Source organism: Hemitrygon akajei, chromosome 32, assembly GCF_048418815.1.
Source record: "Hemitrygon akajei chromosome 32, sHemAka1.3, whole genome shotgun sequence".
NCBI classification, from domain to species: domain Eukaryota; kingdom Metazoa; phylum Chordata; class Chondrichthyes; order Myliobatiformes; family Dasyatidae; genus Hemitrygon; species Hemitrygon akajei.
The window spans coordinates 3,770,846-3,790,993 of NC_133155.1; the positions used below are offsets into that span (position 1 = coordinate 3,770,846).

The window sequence follows — 20,148 nt, forward strand, 5'->3', positions numbered from 1 at the left end:
ATTATTATTATTATTATTATTATTATTATTATTATTATTATTATTATTATTGTGTTTTGTGCTGCATCAGATCCGGAGTAACAATTAGTTTGTTCTCCTTACACTTCTGTACAGGAAAGGACATTAAACAATCCTGAGTCTTCATTTGATCTGTACGAGTAGTGGGCAAGACCAGTTTTCCACTCTATCTCAGTACAGGTGACAATAATAAACCAACACCAATACACTAAGCCTTCAGTACCACCCAGGAGCCCAGAGCCCTGACTGGGGTTGGGAACAAGAATCCGGGGACGTGGTAACCAGTAACGCAAGAGATTCTGCAGATTATGTAAATCACATGCACACCCCCCCCCCCCCCGAATGAACTCCCCTCCATAGATGCTGCCTGGCTTGCTGAGTTCCTCCAGCACTGTGTGTGCGTTGCATGTGATAACCTGTTGTAATGGTTCGTGATATTAACCTCCTGAGCTCAAGTCCATATTCGGGTCATAAGCAACACATGCAAAATGCTGGAGAGACTCAGCAGGTCCCTGTTTCAGGCTGAGATCCTTCATCAGCACTGAGAAGGAAGGGGGGGAAATGCCAGGATTAAAAGGTTGGGGGGGAGGGGGAGAGAGAGAGAGAGAGAGAAAGAGGCTAGCTGTAAGGTGATAGGCGAAACCAGATGGGTGGTAAAGGTCAAGGTCTGCAGAAGAAGGAATCTGATAGGGGAGAAGAGTGGACCGTAGGAGGGAGGGAAGGAGGAGAGGACCCGGAGTAAGTAATAGGCAGGTGAGAAGAAGTAAAAGCTCAGTGTGGGGAATAGAGGAAGGGGGTTGTGGAGTTTGTGGACTAGAGGGTGAAATCGATTTCCATCAGGTTTTAGGCTCACCCTGACGGTGTTACTCCTCCACCCTGAGACCGACATGTCAGAACGGGAATAAAAATCGGAATTAAAATGTTTGGCCACGGGGAAATTCCGCTTGTGGTGGCTGGTGCGGAGATGCTGGTCTTCAAGTATTACTGAATGCAAGTGGTATAGATTCCCCTTTCGAATGTAGACTACCACCGTGCACGGTCATCTACATTTAAAATTAAACGGTTTCAGATTACGTATATAGGAAGAGAAATTGCAGCTTGCAGGCCAGAAATAGACTTGTATAAGAACGCACAAGGTGCGCTTTAAATACTCTATTGTTTTTCAGAAATTTGTATTCAGCGTAGCGGCCTCTATAACCTGCACAATTGAAAACAATCTCAACCTGCCAAGTAACTCGTTCATAAATAAAAACCAACCCAAAACCACGCCGCCCTTTGCTTCTCCGAAACCGAACATTAAATATAACCCTTAATTGATTTTTCACACCTGACGCTCAACACGTCCCGACATAGAGTAAGAGGACGGGCTCCGTTTCCGATTCAACCAATCGTCCTCAATAGGAGGCGGGGCATCAGTAACCAATAGACAGCGGATCTCACCAATCAGTAGCCGACATAGGAGTAACGGGGGAATAGGTCGCCCAATGCGAAGGTGAGGAAAGTCGAGCGGGCTGGCCAATGGACTAGACGCATAGGGACAGAGGCGTGTCTTGGTTGGAATGTTGGTGGAGCCAAGGTTCGGAAATGGAATGTTTGGACACGGTTACACCTGAGTATCAGCGATATGGACACGTCCCGGTAGGGAGTCCCTCCCGCACCCTATCCTGGCTCAACAGCACTTTATCCCGGCCCCAGCTTCAGGGAGAGAGCGCTCCTCGCTGTTTGATCGTGCAGCCACAGAGTACCGACATTCGGCAACCCCCAGCCGGAGTCTGCAGCAGCATCTTTCTCCCCTAATAAGCACCCCCACCCCTCCTCCGCCTCCAGCTCCAGCAGCAGCCACAAGCGGGCAGTTACACCAGATGTCCTCGGCTGCCCAATGCCAGGCTGGGCTAACGCTGCTGAACATCTGCCCTTGCTTGGGAATCGGGGGGATGCCTCTTCTGATAGCGCCGGGGTCTGGAAGCGTTTGAGGTCGGCTTCCCTGGTGCCAGCCCCTGCAACCTTCTCAGCATCCCGAGGAGAGCGAATGGTCCCGGACACATGCAGGCCAGGAAGAAATACATTCTGACCGCGTTCTGCGCCTGTTGGTTCTTGCTATTTTACTTCGGGGGAGCGCAGATCCGGCAGCTGAAGATACTGGCACGCAGGCAGAAAGAGGAGCTGGTGACGGCGAGGAGGTGGCCGGTTTGGGACGATGAGGCGACGCTCAAAAGTTTTGTGGAGCAGCCTGGAGGAGACGAGGTGGATGTCGGGTTGCGGGAATCTCCAAAGATCAAGAGGCAGACTAGGACAAACGTCTACAAGGACAGCAGGTGTCGGATGGAGACTTGTTTTGACCTGTCTCTGTGCGAGAAACGAGGCTTCAGGGTATACGTCTACCCCCAGTCCAAAACGGATAAAGTTTCTGAAAGTTACCAAAAAATTCTTTCCTCCATTCAAGAGTCCAGGTATTACACACCGGACCCACAGCAAGCCTGCTTATTTGTCATGGGTATAGATACTTTAGATCGGGATCAGCTTTCCTTGCAATATATTCACAATGTCGATGCCAAAATCCAGAGTTCTCCGTTGTGGAATAACGGAAGGAATCACTTGATATTTAACCTATACTCGGGAACTTGGCCTGACTACACAGAGGACTTGGGTTTTGATATTGGCCAGGCCATGGTGGCCAAGGCAAGCTTTTACATGGAGAGTTACAGGCCTCACTTCGATGTCTCCATCCCCTTGTTTTCAAGAGAGCATCCCCAGAAGGGCGGAGAGAAAGGCTGGCTTCGCTACAACAATGTTCCACCTCGGAGGAAGTACCTGTTGGTCTTCAAAGGAAAAAGGTACTTGACTGGAATTGGCTCGGATACCAGAAATGCCTTACACCATATCCACAATGGAAAGGATATTATTTCACTGACCACTTGCAAGCATGGGAAAGATTGGGTGAAGCACAAAGACGGTCGCTGTGACCGGGACAACCAGGAGTATGACAAGTAAGTGAATGGCCATCGCATGGTCTAACTCATTGAAGTATTCCTGGTCTTTCAAGCATTATTTCCAGAGGAAAAAATACTTTTGTTATTTATTCTTTGATGCATTAAAATGCATTGCTGATTATGAGATGTCCCTCCTGATAGATTGACTGTTAACTTTGCTGAACAGCCGTTGTGTCTTTGTGGTTTACACTGGTTATAATCAGCTCGATGTTCGCTAAGAAGTTAAAGGGCTTGCAGAAGTTCAACCTTTTCCTTGTGTTGTTTTTGTGTGTCTTGTTGACTTCTGATGCTTTAATGTGAAGTTTCCATCAAAGCTTAGGATTTGCCTCAACACTTGTAACATTTGAAAAGCTTATTTTATCTTTTGACATAAGGCTATTTTGCCCAAGGAGTGAGTCTGGGCAATGAGCAACATTACAACCCATTTATTTGCCTAGAACCTATTCTCTCGTGTACCCATCAATATCTCTCTGATTCTTCCACCAGTCACCTTTACTAGGAGTAACTTTGTATTAGGAGAAGCTGCAAACACCAGTGGTCTGAATCAAAGCCAGGTCACAGGAACTGTGAGGCAGATGCGCTTACTGTAGGATCAATACACCTGCCTAATCTGCTACTGTGATGAGTTTAAATTTGCTCCTAGTAATACAATTACAAAACTTGATTTGGGATTAGAGTCAATTGTTTCTTTATCTCTGTCATTGCCTCCAGGGATTATCTGTCTCGTACTAGAGCAACTTCTCCAGTGACGATGAAGCCAGTTGGAGTGTGTTGTCAGCTCCTGCTCTATCCCACTCTGCATGCATTGAAACTCCCCAGTAACTCTTCCTCTTGACATATGTTGTATATAACTGAAGCAATTCAATTCACTGGCCAGAAGCAAAGGATAGAGACAGAGGAGGAGAGATCAAGGGATGAGAACTAGGATTGGAAATGGGTGATTAATGTACCATTTTGGTTTCATTTTGGCAGAGGAACACTGATGAGAATATCTGATTTGAATAGTGAGAGAAATTGTGGACATTAAGAGTAATAGGGGATTTTTGATGGGTGTGTTTGAATTACACCCTTGATTTTTAAAATGGCCTTGTTTTTATATAATGCTTCCAATTAGACAGAACTACCGAGGAACGTGCCGCCTTACACCAACACTGCAGTCACAAATATCAAAAGTAAGAATTTGGCTTGGAAGACTTCAAAAATTGTAACCTGTTCATATTGAAAGGGGTGGAGTTTACTAATCAATATGGCTGCATTGCAAGCAGTTGGTCAACCCTACTGCTTTTAGGCAAGTGCTGTGTTTATAATTATTTTGCATATTGACTGGGCTGTATGTGAGATTCTGAAGTTAGTAAATTGTGAGGAGTTTTGGACCAGAAGTGTTTGGTCAATACTTAAAAGACAACCAACAGCAGCACTTAAAAGTTGCCTTATCTTTTACTATCTAACTTGTGGTTAGGTTAATTTCACCTAATTGTCTCTGAATGAATTGTGACTATTAAACACCACTCACTTGAACACGGATTCCATACTGAATGGCATTGAGATTATACTACAAGTATCTAGAGAAACTATCTGTTGGAAATCTGTTCTCCACCTCAACAGTCACAGATCAACAGAATTATTAAGCATATATAGTATATCTGTCAAGAGAAATCTGCAAAAGGTTCACAAACTTAGCCAGCTCCACCATGGGCACCAGTCTCCCCACCATCGAGGACATCTTCAAATGGCAATGCCTCAGAAAGGTGACATTCATCATTAAGGACCACTGTCTCACAGGACATCCCTCTTTTCATTGCTCTCTCTCGTTGCACTACTTATTCAATATATTAAACAATTTCTTATTGTAATTTATAGACGCGTGTATTGTTCGTACCGCTGCCGGTATACCAGTGATATTAAATCTGATTCTGATTGAGAGTGCAGTTAACATTTTTATGCGTGCTTCAGATCAGATTCAGATTTATTTATCACACGTACATCAAAATATACAGTGAAGTATCATTTGCGTAAGCCACCAACACGTCCAATGCATTTCCAAGAAAAAAAAATTGAAATCAAAATTCAGCAGCTGTTAGTTAGTCTTGGGTGTAACTGTAGTCTTGGTGCTGATTGTTCTGTGTAAGAGGTCCTCTAATCATAGAGCGATCTTAATTTGTGGCGTTTCATTTCCATCCAATTTCCTTTACTCCTGTCTTCTGTGTAAGCTCACAGTGGGTTTTGGTTGCAGGGGTCCTTTGGCCATCTGGTGTCTAACCAGAGGGGTTATGTTATAGCCCTGAGCCCAGGTGGTGAGTAGTTATTTTGTGTCACACACAGCAGATCAGCTTTAAGCTAAATGAGAGGCAATGCTGTATTATTTTCTTTCTCTAGAATCTAAATCCCTGCCTGGACACTGCCTGAACAATCTACAGAGCACTGACTAGCACCAAGGTGGCAATCACTTCTGTTCTGGAATGAATCACGGAGCCCTCCAAATTATTCATTAGACTGACACTGGGGCTAAAAAGATCTAGTTAGACAGGTCAAACGTGCACTATCTTGGATCTGACTGAGTAAGGAATGATTCACTGAGGTATCTAAAAATGGACAAAGGATTTCATAGGTTAAGAAGCAAACATTTCCTCCAGGGAGCATCTTAAAATTAGAACTGGGTAGCTGTCATGAAGCACCCCTTCATAGTAAATGGAGTTGAAATCTGTCGGTAATGGCCTTCAGAATGCTGTCAAATTTGAGTATGCTACCAAATTTTCAAAATTAAATACTCCAAAATGCTGTCGAGTTTGAGTATGCTACCAAATTTTCAAAATTGAATAATCTTCTTCAGAATGGTCAAATTGTGCACTGAATTTTTCAAAATGAAGTTCAATAGATTTTAGTTAATTCAATTAATTTGGACCAACGATGACCAGCTGTAGTTGAGCTATAAATCTGCCTTGGCAAACTGAATCGCAGGATGGTGTCAAGGGGCTATGAGTTAGTTCAACATTGGCTGAGACATTTTACCCTTTAAAGTCCAGTGCTGAGGTAGGCAGTGTTCCATTGAACATAATTTTCCTTTATAGCTAGGAGCGGAGACTTCAAAGACAGGGTCCTCTCGTTTCTAAGGAGTGAGGGGTAGGAGTGGTTGGATTTGGACTGTCTAATCAGTCCCTGCACCCCAGAGAAGAGTGAGAGTCCTGAGTTGGTATCGGCCCTTGCCTCTCTGGTGAATAAATGGCTCAGTGAACAGGCAGAAGATCCTAGTTATCGGAAGCCAAGAATATTTTCTGGAGTTGCGTCCACCCCTGAGGCGGAAGAGGAGTATGAGACTTGGGCAGAGCAGACCTCTCAGTTGTTAAATGATGCTAAGAGACAGAGATTGGTTAAGAGTTGGAGAGGGCGGGCTGCTGACATTGTGAGAGCTGTGAAGTCCCAGTACCCCCTTGCCACTGTGTCGCTTTTGTACGAGCATTGGAAAATGCGTTTGGCACGACAGCCCAATGGAGCTCATGATGGGGTTTCAGAACACGTGTCAGGAGAAGGGGAAGTGTAAATGACAAGAAATTCTTTGGATAGTGAGCTCCCAGGTACTCAAGTAGGGAGAAACGTCAAAAAACTTAGAGGAGACCCAGTGAGGGAATGCCTGGTGTCTCTGGGGGACATGTTCCCGGCAGTATACCAAGGAACCCAAAAAAGCAAAAGACCCTATTCCTGAAGGTTTAGTGAGGCCAAGCTCCAGTGTAGTGCTACAGATAGAGAGTATTTATGCTAAAGATTAGTTATTGGATACTCAACACAGGGTCGCAGGTCACGTTGCTGTACCATTTGTTTTACACCCGGTTTCTGACACATTTACCATTGACGCCACTCAGTGCATTAGAGATCTGGGCTCTTAGTGCTGGTGATTATCCATACGATGGTCATTCGTCAGTGAAGCTGGAGTTTTCGGAGGCCGATTTTGGAGTGGCTGAGGTCCTTGATACATTAGTGCTGGTTTGTCTGGAGCCTGTTGAGAAGGGCAGCGTTTCAGTTCTGGTGGGGACCAACACTCTGCTTGTGAGGAGGCCCATGGGGGGTCTGCAAGGAGAAAGCTGGGGAGAGCTTTCTGTGAACGTTATCCGTTCACCCGGAGTTTCAAGCTGCTTTTGAGGAAGAGCGTGGCTGCATTCTGCTGGATACCGAGTTTAGACGAGGGACTGTGTGATTTCACCCAGTCAAAGTCAGTTGTGTTATGGCCTGAGGAAGTAGCAAGAGTGATGGGGACCCCCAAATTTCCCGGAATGCCTGAGAACAAGGCCCTCTTAGTGGTCACTCCGGAAGGCCACAGGGAGAAGTTGGGATTACCTGCTGGGGTACTGGTGAGGCCCTTGGTTGTACAGGGGAACAGGATGGCAGTGTTTCCAGGAACACTATGAAGAGGGGGGGGTCACCTTCAAGTGGGGGTTGCCCCCGGTGCAGTAATGTCTAGCGTCCTGGTGAGACAAGCCAGAGAGAAACTCTCTGTAAAGGGGGGGAAAGTTGACTGCTGAGTCATTCAATTTCATGGACTCCATGGTACCTGCGGGTTGGAAGAGGAGGCTGGTAGAGAAGATGTTGAAGCTGGAAGGAGTCTTTTCCACTGATGAGTTTGATGTGGGTTGTTCCAAGAGCACTCGTCACACTATCCGGGTGACCCAGGACACCCCGTTCAGAGAGAGGTCAAGGCGACTGGCCCCTGCAGAGGTGGAAGATATTTGTCAGCATTTGTGTAAGTTGAAGGAAGCTGGGATCATCACTGAATCCAGAAGCTGCTGTGCGTTCCCAATAGCGGTGGCCAGAAAGAAAAATGGGAAGGTACAGATGTGTGTGCACTATAATACTCTGAACAGGCGTACTGTCCCTGACCAGTATACGTTCCTGAGGATTGAAGATGCACTGGCCTGTCTGAGTGGTGGGAAGTGGCTCAGTGTGCTGGACTTGAGGAGTGGATATTACCAGATCCTCATGAGTGAGGCTGACAGAGAGAAGATAGAATTTATATGTCCACTGCAATTCTTCCAGTTTGAAAAGATGCCCCAGGGCATATCGGGAACCCCTGCACTCTTCCGACGTGTATGGAGAAAACGGTGGGGGATATGAACTTGCTTGAGGTATTGGTGTATCTGGATGACCTCACTGTGTTTGGATCGACCTTGGAGGAACAGGAGGCGAGGCTACTAAAGATGCTGGGCCGCCTGAATGCTGAAGGGTTAAAACTTTCCCTGGATAAGTGCCAGTTCTGCAAAATGTCTGTCAGCTATGTTGGGCACATAGTCTCAGGAGTTGGAGTAGTTACGGATCCATCTAAGATCGAGGCGGTGATAACATGGCCAAGGTGCCCGAATGGCCTTTTACCCCCCCCCGTGTTGGCAAATTATCTCAATGTCATGAGGACATGGCTAAATTTGGTGGGGTGGGGGGGGGGGGAAGAGTGTAACCCTCCCCCCCCTCCCCGAGAAAGGTTTCACTGCTAATGTCATGGTTTTTCTGTAGAAGCAGTGTTTGGGTTATGACTAGAGATAACAGGGGCTTTGGAATGTGAGCCGTCCAATGAATGGAGTGTTTCTCTTGTGTGCCTGACAACGAGGTGATCTGGGCCTTTTGTTCGGTGGAAGATGGAGAGAGAAGATACCAGAAAGAAGAGGTCGTAGACACCCGAAAGGAGTGGACTTGGCGTGGGGCCAGGAGTCGACGAAGCCCGGGGAAATCGATGGAGGACCAGTGGAAGGGAAGCTGTGAGCTCCAAAGTGCACATTGGACTGTTTCATTAAAATGGGCCCCTTTCTTTTTGTTTCCTTACCAACCTTTTAGTCAAATTAAGAATTATAAATGTTAATCATTAAATTGCATATGGTGTACTGTCTGTTATTTTGTAGTACTGACTTGTAATAGGGTAACACATCACGCAGCATCCACCCAAACAAGAGGTTTTGCACCTCAGATTTCACACGTTTGGCGGGGCCAGAGACTGTCTTCCCTAGACTGACGCTGTCAGCCGATATGTTAATATCAATCATTCAAGGGCACATGCGATGCTGTTGGTCATTGCTTACTAATGTTGGTTCCCATTGAGACAGCGACATGTCATGTTGTAGCGTGTAGCAGCTGATTAAACAATTACACAAGTGTTTTGTTGTGATACTGCAAACACATCTCTAACTTTCCCCTGGTTCTTCAAGAATTTCAGAAGAAAACCAGTTGGCCTACAGTTTGCATTGTGACTATAATTATAAATCAGTCGTTAATTACAGAGACATTAGAGTGTCATTACTCAAACCTGCATTATTGGTTACTATGGTACTGTAGTAGTTCCATGAAATTATTAAAATTTAAGTTTTTAATTGCTGTTTTACTATATGTAGATTATGTATTGTTAGTGTGTGGGTTGGAATTGGTAAAACGTGTCTGTGATCTTGGTGTTTATCTGCAAATGTATAGTAATAAAGATAAGATTATAACATTAACAGAATGCTTTGTCTTTAGTGACAAAGGAAAAGGTTATAATGAGTTTGATAAACTTGTTTAATTCGGTGTTGTAAATTAGGCAGCATATAGACTTGCAAGGTTATTGGTAGCAGAAATGTGCTCTACTTTCTGGCAGAAGTGGCATATTTATCGAGGGGGAAAAATGAATTTTCTGTGCCTACTTGAAACAGTTGGGGGATTTGTGACTGGTGAGGGTGTGGTGTTCGGGTCAGGGTTATGTGCTGATGACAGGGTGTCAGGGAACCAAAGTGGTTGGCAAGTAGTTCACTTGTCTTGTAAATCTTGCAGTCAGACGCTATAGGAGTAATTCAGTCCTGATGAAGGGTCTCTGCCCAAAACGTCGACTGTTTATTCTTTTCCGTAGATGCTGCCTGACCTGAGTTTTCTGTGTGTGTGTGTGTGTGTGTGTGTGTGTGTGAGTGTGTGTGTGAGTGTGTGTGTGAGTGTGTGTGTGAGTGTGTGTGTGATCACTGTGTTTGGGAATAATTCCATGTGGTCTTGGGAAGGCATGACAGAGGCTATATTTCATTTGGAGTTTGAGCAGACGTAGTATGTCACCAAAGGCTCTTGCAAATTTCCACAGATGCACCGACGAGAGTATTCTAACTGGTTGCATCTCCATCTGGTATGGAGGAGCCACAGCTCAAGATTGGGGGAAAAAATTGCAGAAGGTTGTAAGCTCAGTCAGCTCTGTCATGTGTTCTAGCCTCCCCGCCAGCGAAGACATCTTCAAAAGGCATTGCCTCTAAAAGGGGTCCATAATTAAGGACGCCCTTCACCCAGGACATGCCCTCGTCTCATTGCTACCATCAAGAAGGAGGTACAGGAGACTGAAGGCACATACTCAATGTTGCACGAACAGCTTCTCTTCCACCATCCAATTTCTGAATAGACAATGAACCCGTGAACACTACCTCACTATTTTTACTTACTTTCCTTTATTTTGCTCTTTATGCACTACTTATTAAATTTATTATTGTAGTGTATAGCGGTTTTATGATGATATATATTTCTTAATGTAATTTATAGTTTTTTATTTTTATTGCTGCCTTAAATTCCACAAATTGTTCATAACATATGCCAGTGATATTAAATCTGATTCGGATTCGGATTGGCCAACAAAGGGCATACCACAACAAGGTCTGAAAGTAAAGGTGGGTGAGGAATTATGTCATTGCACATAGCCCTGACGCAGAATTCATGTCAAGGCCACGGTGATGACTTGGGACAAGAAATGCCCTGTTAAATTTTTGAGTGAAATGAGTTGAGTAAAATGGTTATTAATACTAAGAAATACAGCAACATGTGAAAGAAAATAACACCATAAGACACAGGAGCAGAATTAGGCCGTTGAGTTTGCTCTGTCATTCCATCATGGCTGATTTATTATCCCTCTCAACCTCATTTTCCTGCCTTCTCCACGTAACCTTTGACATCTTTACTAATCAGGAACCTGTCAACCTCTGTTTTAAATACATCCAATGACTTGGCTTCCACAGCCCTCCGTGGTAATTAATTCCATAAATTCACCACCCTCTGGCTTAAGAAATTCTTCTTCACCTAAGGCTCCTGTGCTTCCTTCCCAATGGCAGCATTGAGAAGAGAACATGGCCTGGAGAGTGGGGGTCCTTGATGATGGATGCTGCTTTCCTGTGACAGCACTCCTTGAAATTGAGCATCTGATGTTGAACGCTTGTGAGATGTGTAAGTGTTGCTCTTTTGCCAGGAATGACCATGTCAAGTGCTGGAGTAGTGTGCGGGGTAGGGGGGGGGGGGGAACTATTCCAAGGCAGCACACACTAAATGCTGGAGGAACTCAGCAGTTCAGGCAGCATCTATGGAAATTAATAAATAGTCAACGTTTCGGGCCGAGACCCTCCTTCCATTTTATTCCATGGTAAATATATTTTCAAACCAGTATGATGGAAACAAAATCCTAAATGATCTAATAACTACTTTGTTGCGAAATAGCCCAAAACAGATACAGTTTAACTGCAAATTGTAACCAAGGAGGTTGTTTGTTTCTCTCTCTCTCTCTGTCTGTCTCTCTCTTCTCATGTTCATCTTTAAAAGAAGAAAGATGGTTAATCTTGTTATTGAATCCTTTTAGCAGAGCTTGAGCACTGTGATTAAAGGTCCATTGAAATGTCAAATGTTTTATTCTCTGCTAGGCTGAGTGGTGGAATTTTTGATTCTTGGTCAGAAGGTCATGGTTCAAGCCCCCATTCCAGGATCTGAGCATGTAATCTACAGTGACATTGTGTTATAGTGCTGAGGGATTATTGTACTATTGAAGTAATTATTGGACGTCTTCAGCAATTCAGGTGGATGAAAAGAGTCTCCTGGATTTGTACAAAGATTTACATGGAATCTGCAGCATTGAAATGGCCCATTCAACTCAACCACTCTCTCTGTGTCATCTTATTCCCTTTTCTCTATTACACTCTTTTACTTTGCTTTCGAAAGAATATGTGATCTGCAGCACAATGACTCCCTGTAGTTCTGAGCACTCTCTGAATAAAGAAGCTCCTCATTCCGTAAGGTTTACTGATGGTTGCCTTAAAGTTGTGGCTACTTTGCCACAAGTGGTATTGAAATGGAGAATCCTTGAGCTCCCCACCATCACATTGTTGGTGGAATATTGCAGGACACTTTTCTGTGAGTGCTATGATTGTATGTACTATTTGAAGGGAAAGAGGATGAGATTGGTGTTTACCTGAAGTCAAATTAAGAAGCCATAACTTTTTAATTTGCTGGTAATCATCAGTTTTGAATGTTGTTGACCAATATGTTGTTGTTGAAACAACAGAACTCGACGCTTGAATGATTTCGGTCAGGCTGTCCAAGGTGAGGGACGGGCCAGTCTGGCTCGCTGCTCTGCGATGTTTCCTTGGCTCTGCGTTGAGCGGGGAATCTCAGACTCTTTATGGACTTCGGTTGAGAATGCTATTTGCTTGTGGTTATTGTTTGCATGATTTACTTTTTTCTTCCTTTTCCTGCGCATCGGGGTGTTTCATGGTCTTCTTTACTTTGACGGGTTCTTTTGGGTTTTTTTGTTTTGCGGCTGCTTGTAAGGAGATGAATCTCAAGCTTGTATAAAGTATACATACTTTGAACTTAAAATTATTGGCCGGCTCTATTTTGGACACTGCACCTCATTAGAGCAAGCACAGAAAAAATAGGTAAATGCATTTTTGTGTGTGTATTTTATTCAAAAATTCATCTGCCAATATTCAATAACCAATTAAAGCACTTCTAAAGATTAATTAAATCTTGCAATTTCTGCTTTTGTATCTATTTTAGCAAAAACCACTTAAATAAATTGTGGCCTGTATACATTGTACATTTGAAATGAGCACTGGTGTCTTGTGTTCATTTTAATTTACCATTCGTTTCTCTGGTTAGCCACATTTGATTCCCATAACTAGTGGTTAAATATTGGACAGCATTAATATAGAAGCAAGCTCTGCATCTTTTAATCCTGTTCCAGGTCTTGCGAAGAACACATTCAATGAGACAATAATCTTTCTGTCACTGAAGGGCAAATGTGGTTTTGCGCATATCCCTGGGATTATAGTTTTAAGGTGAAGAGTTAGCTATTGAAGCTGAGATTGATGAGAAATTTTCATCATTCAGAGAGCTGCGAATCATTAAAATTCGTCATCCTGAATGGTTTTGGATGCTCAGTTACTGAGTGCATTGAGGACTGAAATCAATCGATTAATGGGCAGTAACATAGTCAAGAGATCGAATCTGATGTTGAAGTTCACTCCTGATCCTACTGACAGCAGTTCAGGTGCAGAATCAGAGTCAGGTTTAATATCACTGGCGTACTGTATGTTGTGAAATTTGTTGTTTTGTGGCATTAGTCCATTGCAATACATAATAAAACTATAGATTACAATAAATATATGTAGAAGAAAATTTAAACTAAATAAGAAGTTGAAAAAGAGAGGAAAAAATAGTGAGGTGGTGTTCATGGGCTCCCTGTCCATTCAGAAATCTGATGGCGGAGGAGAAGCAGTTCCTGAAACGTTGATTGTGTGTCTTTGTATTTCAAAGTATGTTGTGGCTTTCTCTTCCTATTCAATGTGCTTTTTTAAAAAAAAAACTTTGGCACTTATTAGTCACCCAGATCATCAACACGAGATACTGCAGATGCAGGAAACCCAAAGCAACACACACAAAATGCTGGAGGAGCTCAGCAGGTCAGGCAGCATCTATGGGCGTGAATTAAAAAAAAGACATTTTGGGCCAAGACCCTTCTCCAGGACGGAAAAAGAAGGGGGAAGGGAAAGAGGCTAGCTAGAAGGTGATAGGTGAAACCAAAAGGGTGGGAAAAGGTAAAGGGTTGGAGAAGAAGGAATCTGATAGGAGAGGAGAGTGGACTATAGGAGAAGGAGGAGGAAGGGATCTGGGGGAAAGTGATAGGCAGGTGAAGAGGGGTAAAAGGGCAGAGTGGGGAAGTAAAAGAAGAGGGAAGTGAAAGGGAAAATTTTCACTGGAAGGTGAAATCGATATTCATGCCATCTGCATGGAGGCTACCCAGATGGAATATAAGGAGGGAATGGGCTGAAATGTCAGAATGGGAATCGGAATGGCCACCAGGAAGTATCGCTTTTGGCCGATGGAATGGGCATGCTCAACGAAACAGTCCCCCAATTGTCTATGTGTCACCCAAATGCTCTGTTTCAAGAGCATTGAGCACGTCTACATGAACTGTTGCTGCAGAAAAGTAGCATCCATCATCAAAGATCCTCACCACCCAGGCCAAGCTCTCTTCTTGCTGCTCAGACAGAAAGTACAGGAGCTTCAGAACTTGGACCACCAGGTTCAAGAACAGTTACTATCCCTCAACCATCAGGCTCTTGAACCAAAGGAGCTAACTACACTCGTTCTACTTCCGGTGTTCCTACGACCAGTGGTCTCACTTTAAGGACTCTTTATCTTATTATCTCATGCTCGTTATTTATTGCTATTTATTTATATTTACGTTTGCACAGCTTGTTGTCCATTGATCCTGTTTACAGTTACTGTTCTATAGAATTGCTAAGTATGCCCGCAGAAAAAGAATCTCCGAGTTGTATTTGGTGGCACGTATGTACTCTCTGATAATAAATTTGACTTTGAACTTTACATTTCTTACTATTGATTCTGCTGTTAAAGCCAGTAATCTTGGCTTTAACAATGCTGAAGCTTAGCATGATTCTACCAGTCTGTCTCTCACTCCAACCCAGTAGTGCACCATGTTTTTTATGATAAAGAGCAAACAGCCATGGGAGATCTGCATGCTGATAGATTGAAAAATTTAATGACTGAGACTGCAGGTTGACAGAACATGGAACTGGTATACTATAGGAACAGATCCTTCAGTCCATTACATCTGCGATGGACACAATTAAGCTATCTCCCTTCTGTACATGATCCATATCGCTTCAAACTCCGATATTCATAATGTCTATCTAGCTAGCAGCTTCTTGATTGAGAATAATAATAACTTCATTTATAGAGCATTTTTCATACAGATGATGTTGTTCAAAGTGTCTTACGAAGGGATAAAAGTACAAACATGAAAATAAACTATAAAAATATACACTGAAATAAAAGACAAAGATGTTATTTAAAAGCAAGGTTAAGTCGGTTTTGAGATGGTCAATGGAGTCATCATACCTTATAGGTTTAAGTATTGAATTCCATGGTTAAGGAGAATAGCTCAAAAAAGCTGACCTGCCAGTTATCTTTTGAGGGATATTAGATACCTGTATATGAACACTCATTAAAAGGTTAAATTTCCAATTGTTTTCATGTAGAAATCGTGCAAAATAATGGAGACATTTCCCTTGCTTGTTGTTTGTTAATTTACAATTTCTCAGAAAATGTTACCTAAGAGAAATGTTTTGATGTTATGCCTTATGGGGACATGAAACATCATCATGCCACTGTGATCCACTTAGTGATTCTTGTCAAATGATGTTTCGAATCTGCTGGCGTTCATCACTTGCGAAAGAAATTACCCATCAGTTTTTTCCCTCATTATTTTCTGGTGCTGGGCTTTCTGTACTTCTCAATTTCTACATTTTGACATTTTTTCCCCCCTCTGATTTAGCTGCTGAATGAATCCAATTTCATTGATGTAGTCTTCACAAGGGTAGAGTTACTGACTGATCTTTTGGAAGCAAGGTAATTGTCATTAGGAAATGTGTACCAAGGTACTTTGCAGTGAGGAGAAGCCAATCTTCCTCATTTGTAGTGCTCCGGGGATATAGAAGTCCCAGGTTAGACAGCCATAAAACAGTATTGTAGATTTACTTCCATGGAATTAATAAAGTGTCAGCTGTCTCTCCACACTAACATCATCTTCTTCTGTCATTATGCTCCTTTCCTCCTGTAAGTATGTTTCCCATCTTGCTCCTGAAAATTAAACTCAAATTTTTGCCTCTGAGTCAGAATACTAAAGATTTACATACCATGCCAGCTCTCAGTGCTTCAATCCGTCAAGATACTGGAAAGTAGATTGAAGGTAGATCCCTTTCCAACTTTTTAATGTCTTCAGGATTTGCATGTTGCAGACTGTTACTGGTAATATTTGATAATAAAAACACAGTCCGGTAGGAGCATAGATTATTTCACTGGGGAGGTCTGCATCAGTGGCAGGAAGGCTATTCGGAATCCTACTGGAGATGGTGACAAGTGCGTTCCTTTTCCAGCCAACTATTTTGATTTCACTCCAGTCACCAAGCAGTGTTATTTACTTGAGTGGAATACGCAGAAAATGGAAGTTCCTTGAAAATTCAATCTCCAAAGGCCACCCCTGGGGAAACTTAAAAGTCGGATTCCATTACCCTGGTCAGCCATCGTTCTCTGGTTGCCGTCAGTTGCCAAGCAACAGCACACCTGAGTATGTGACACGTTAGTGCAGCCACAATTGGGAGAAATGTGGTGAGCTTCCTTACCCGTCGACTTCAAGTAAGAAGGAAAAGTATCTGAGAAAAAAATGTAACATGTCTTCAGCACTTAACAAAAGTTGAGGTTAGACATTTTTGCAAAAAGACCAGAACCAAGTTTAAGAAGGCCACCAAAATTCAGACAATTTCTCGCATGGGAAATAAATGTGTGAATAATGTTGAAAATAGAGAAAGATGAACTAAGTCTTTTTGCGCATGTGTTAAATATTAATCCTCAATATTCGATTTGACTCCAAGTTATGTGGATAAACTAATTCTACACATTGTTGTGTACATTTTGGGGAAGATGACAGAAACTCTGAAGTGTTTATAACAGAAATACTGCAGATTTCAAGCTGTTTATTTTACTTAGTGATACAGTCTGGAATAGGCCCTTCCGATCCTTAGAGCTACACCGCCCAACAACCCCGATTTAACCCGAGCCTAATCACAGGACAACTTGCAATGACCAATTAACTTACTCAGTGCTACGTCTTTGGACTGTGGGAGGAAACCAGAGCACCTGGAGGAACCAGACATTCCACGCGGAGGACATAGAGAATACTGGGATTGAACTCCGAACTCTGACACCCTGAACTGTAATGGCGTCCTGCTAACCGCTACCATGGCGTCCATTTCTGTATTATGTCGGTTTTAATTGCATGGAAATAATAAACCATAGAGGGAACTGTTGCACTTGGGACCGTGGTAGTGTAGCGGTTAGCATGACGCTATTACAGCTCAGGGCGTCAGAGTTCAGAGTTCATTTCAGATGTCAACTGTAAGGAGTCTGTGTGTCCACCCTGTGGAATGTGTGGGTTTCCGGATGCTTTGATTTCCTCCCACGGTCCAAAGATGTACTGGTTAGTAGGTCAATTGGTGATTATAACTTGACCTGTGATTAGGCTAGGGTTAAGTTGGGGGTGGCTGGGCAGTGCGGTTCGAAGTGCTGGAAAGGCCTTTTTCACTTTCTATCTCTAAATAAATAAATAAACTTGATGGAGCGTGTTTCCAAAATGAAATCAGCACTGGCTGCACTCGGACTGAATTATTTACAGCACTGAATAAAATGAGATGGAAATGCTAGGCCCAAGGGAAAAGGCCAAATTACTGGGTCTTCTTGGAGTGTGGCAGTGTAACTAGATTGGTCGCAATTCAGGTTGGGATAGTATGTTGTGCACTGCTTATTTCTGTCCTGCTGAAGAGTTAAAGATCAATGCTACTCCAGTGCAATCTGTGCATTGTATTTTTTAAAATCAGGTTTGAAGATGGAGCTCCAGAAGGCCAGTGACATTGATAGGCCACAATCCAGTGCTCCATGAGGGATTGACCATGAGCCATAGACATAGGAGCAGAATTAGGCCGTTCTGCTTTGTTATTCCATCATGGCTGACTTATTATCCCTCTTAACCCTATTCTCTTGCCTTCTCTCCATAACTTTTGGTCCCCTTGTTAATACCTATCAAACTCCATCTTAAATCAACCGGATTACTTTTCCTTGACAGCTGTCTGTGGCAATGAATTCCACAGATTCAACACCCTCTGGCTAGAGAAATTCCTCCTCATCTCTGTTCTAAAGGGACATCCTTGTATTCTACTAGAGGAAACATCATCTCCAAGTCCACTCTATTTAGGCCTTTCAACACTCAATAGGTTTCAATAAGATCCTCCTTCAGATTGTAAGGTCTCATGACTGAGCCCCAAGTTAGATGGATTACAATTACTTAATAAGTCTGAATATATGAGCAGTCATTAGAAGATTCAACTCTCTTAGTGATTATCTATGGTAAATCATGAAAATTCACAGCAATGTTTCCCCCATTGATCATTTGGCAATGCCTTGAAAACATTAACAGCTTTGTAAGAAACCTGTGGAAGTATATTTCCCCATTTCATTTTGATGCTGCACCTTGTGGGATGCAGTTTATTGGGTTGTTCTTTGTTTGACAAATTTCTATAAATGTGTAGTGGAACGTGGCTGACTGACTATATCACAGCCTGGCATAGAAACACCAATGCCTTTGAACAGAAAATCCTACAAAAGGTAATGGATTCAGCCCGGTACATCATGGGTAAAGCCCTCTCAACCATTAAGGACATCTACGTGAAGTGTAGTCATAAGAAAGCAGCATTCGTCATCAGAGATCACCACCACTCAGGCCATGCTCTTTTCACTCTGCCATCAGATAGAAGGTCCAAGAGCCTCAGGACTCTCACCACCAGCTTCAAGAACAGTTACTACCCCTCAACAATCAGGCTCTTTAACAGAAAGAGATAACTACTACGCCTACTTGCCCACCCATTGGGATGTTCCCACAGCCAATGATCTCACTTTAAGGACTCTTTATGTTGTTATTACATGTTGTCATTATTTATTGCTATTTACTTACGTTTGCATTTCCACACTTTGTTGTCCTCTGCATTCTGGTTGATCTTTCATTTGTCCTGTTATAGTTACCGTTTTATTGATTTGCTGAGTATGCCCGCAGGAAAATGAATCTCAGGGTTCTATATGTGTACTTTAATAACAAAATTCACTTTGCACTTTGAACTTCAGTGGGAAAGAGATGGGCAATAAATGCTGACTTAGTTGCCAGCGCCCACATCCCGTAAATCAATAAATTTAAAAAAAGAGGTAAATGAGCATCCTTGAGCAATTGAACATCCCTATAGATGGGAGGTGATCAGTGAAGTACTATCAATTCTACAAGGTGGCCTGACAACGTGGCACTTTCACTGCAGGGAAGAGAGGAATCTCCGGTAACCAGAGCGAAGACCATCGGAACTCTAGTGTTGAGACAATCCAATAACTATGTCCATGCAACCTGCTATGACATTTAATGCTTCTGCCCACTTGTACTTCCAGTTCTTTCTTGGTGATATTTTGTCATCTGGGCAATGACATTTTATTCCTGTGGAAAGGATTTTATTGGATGTATCAGTGATTCGGGGAAGACCCATGCTGTGCGCAGTGAATGTTAAAATCAATAGGGAGAAGCCATGATAGTTCAACGGTAACTCACATCTGAGTCAGAATATTGTGTGTTCAACGTTCAAATCTTTAAATTTAGAATCAAAGTACGTACATGTCACCATATACTACCCTGAGATTCATTTTCTTGCAGGCATTTATAGTAGAACAAAAAAATGCTATTGAATGAGTGAAAAAGCACACACAAAGACTGGCAAACATCTATGCAAAAGAAGACAGACTGCAAGTACAAAAAAACTAATGACAATAAATAAATAATACTGAGACTGTAAGTTATAGGATCTTTGAAGGTGAGTCCATAGGTTGTAGAATCAGTTCAGTGTTGAGGTGAGTGAAATTTTGCACATTGGTTCAGGAACCTGATGATTGCAGGGTATTAACTGTTCCAGAACCTGGTTGTGTGGGACCTAAGGTTTCTGTACCTCCTTCCTGATGGCAGCAGTGAGAAACGAGCATGGCGTGGAATTTGGGAGTCCTTGATGATGAATGCCGCTTTCTTCTGGCAGTTTAGATGTGCTCAATGGTGAGGAGGCCTTTTCCTGTGGTGGACTGGGCTGTATCCACAATGTTTTGTAGGCTTTTAGTGAAAGCTGAGGGTAAAATCCTGACTGAGTCTCCCAGTGCCTGTCCTGAAGGAGCGCGGTGTTCTCAGAGGAGTTTCTTGCAGATATCAGAGCCAGATATCTTTGGTGGACTAGGAAGACTCCCAGAGGTA

General features: G+C 43.0%; 1 protein-coding gene across 1 annotated transcript in view; it reads left to right on the plus strand.

Moving 5' to 3' along the window:
* The first annotated feature begins 1,549 nt into the window (after positions 1-1,549).
* LOC140719730 (exostosin-1-like) overlaps positions 1,550-20,148 on the plus strand; it is a 331,105-nt gene continuing 312,506 nt past the window's right edge. Inside the window, exon 1 of the mRNA XM_073034553.1 lies at positions 1,550-3,005. Within this exon, the coding sequence (XP_072890654.1) occupies positions 2,062-3,005 (944 nt within the window). The 5' untranslated portion in view covers positions 1,550-2,061. The remainder of the gene's footprint in view (positions 3,006-20,148) is intronic.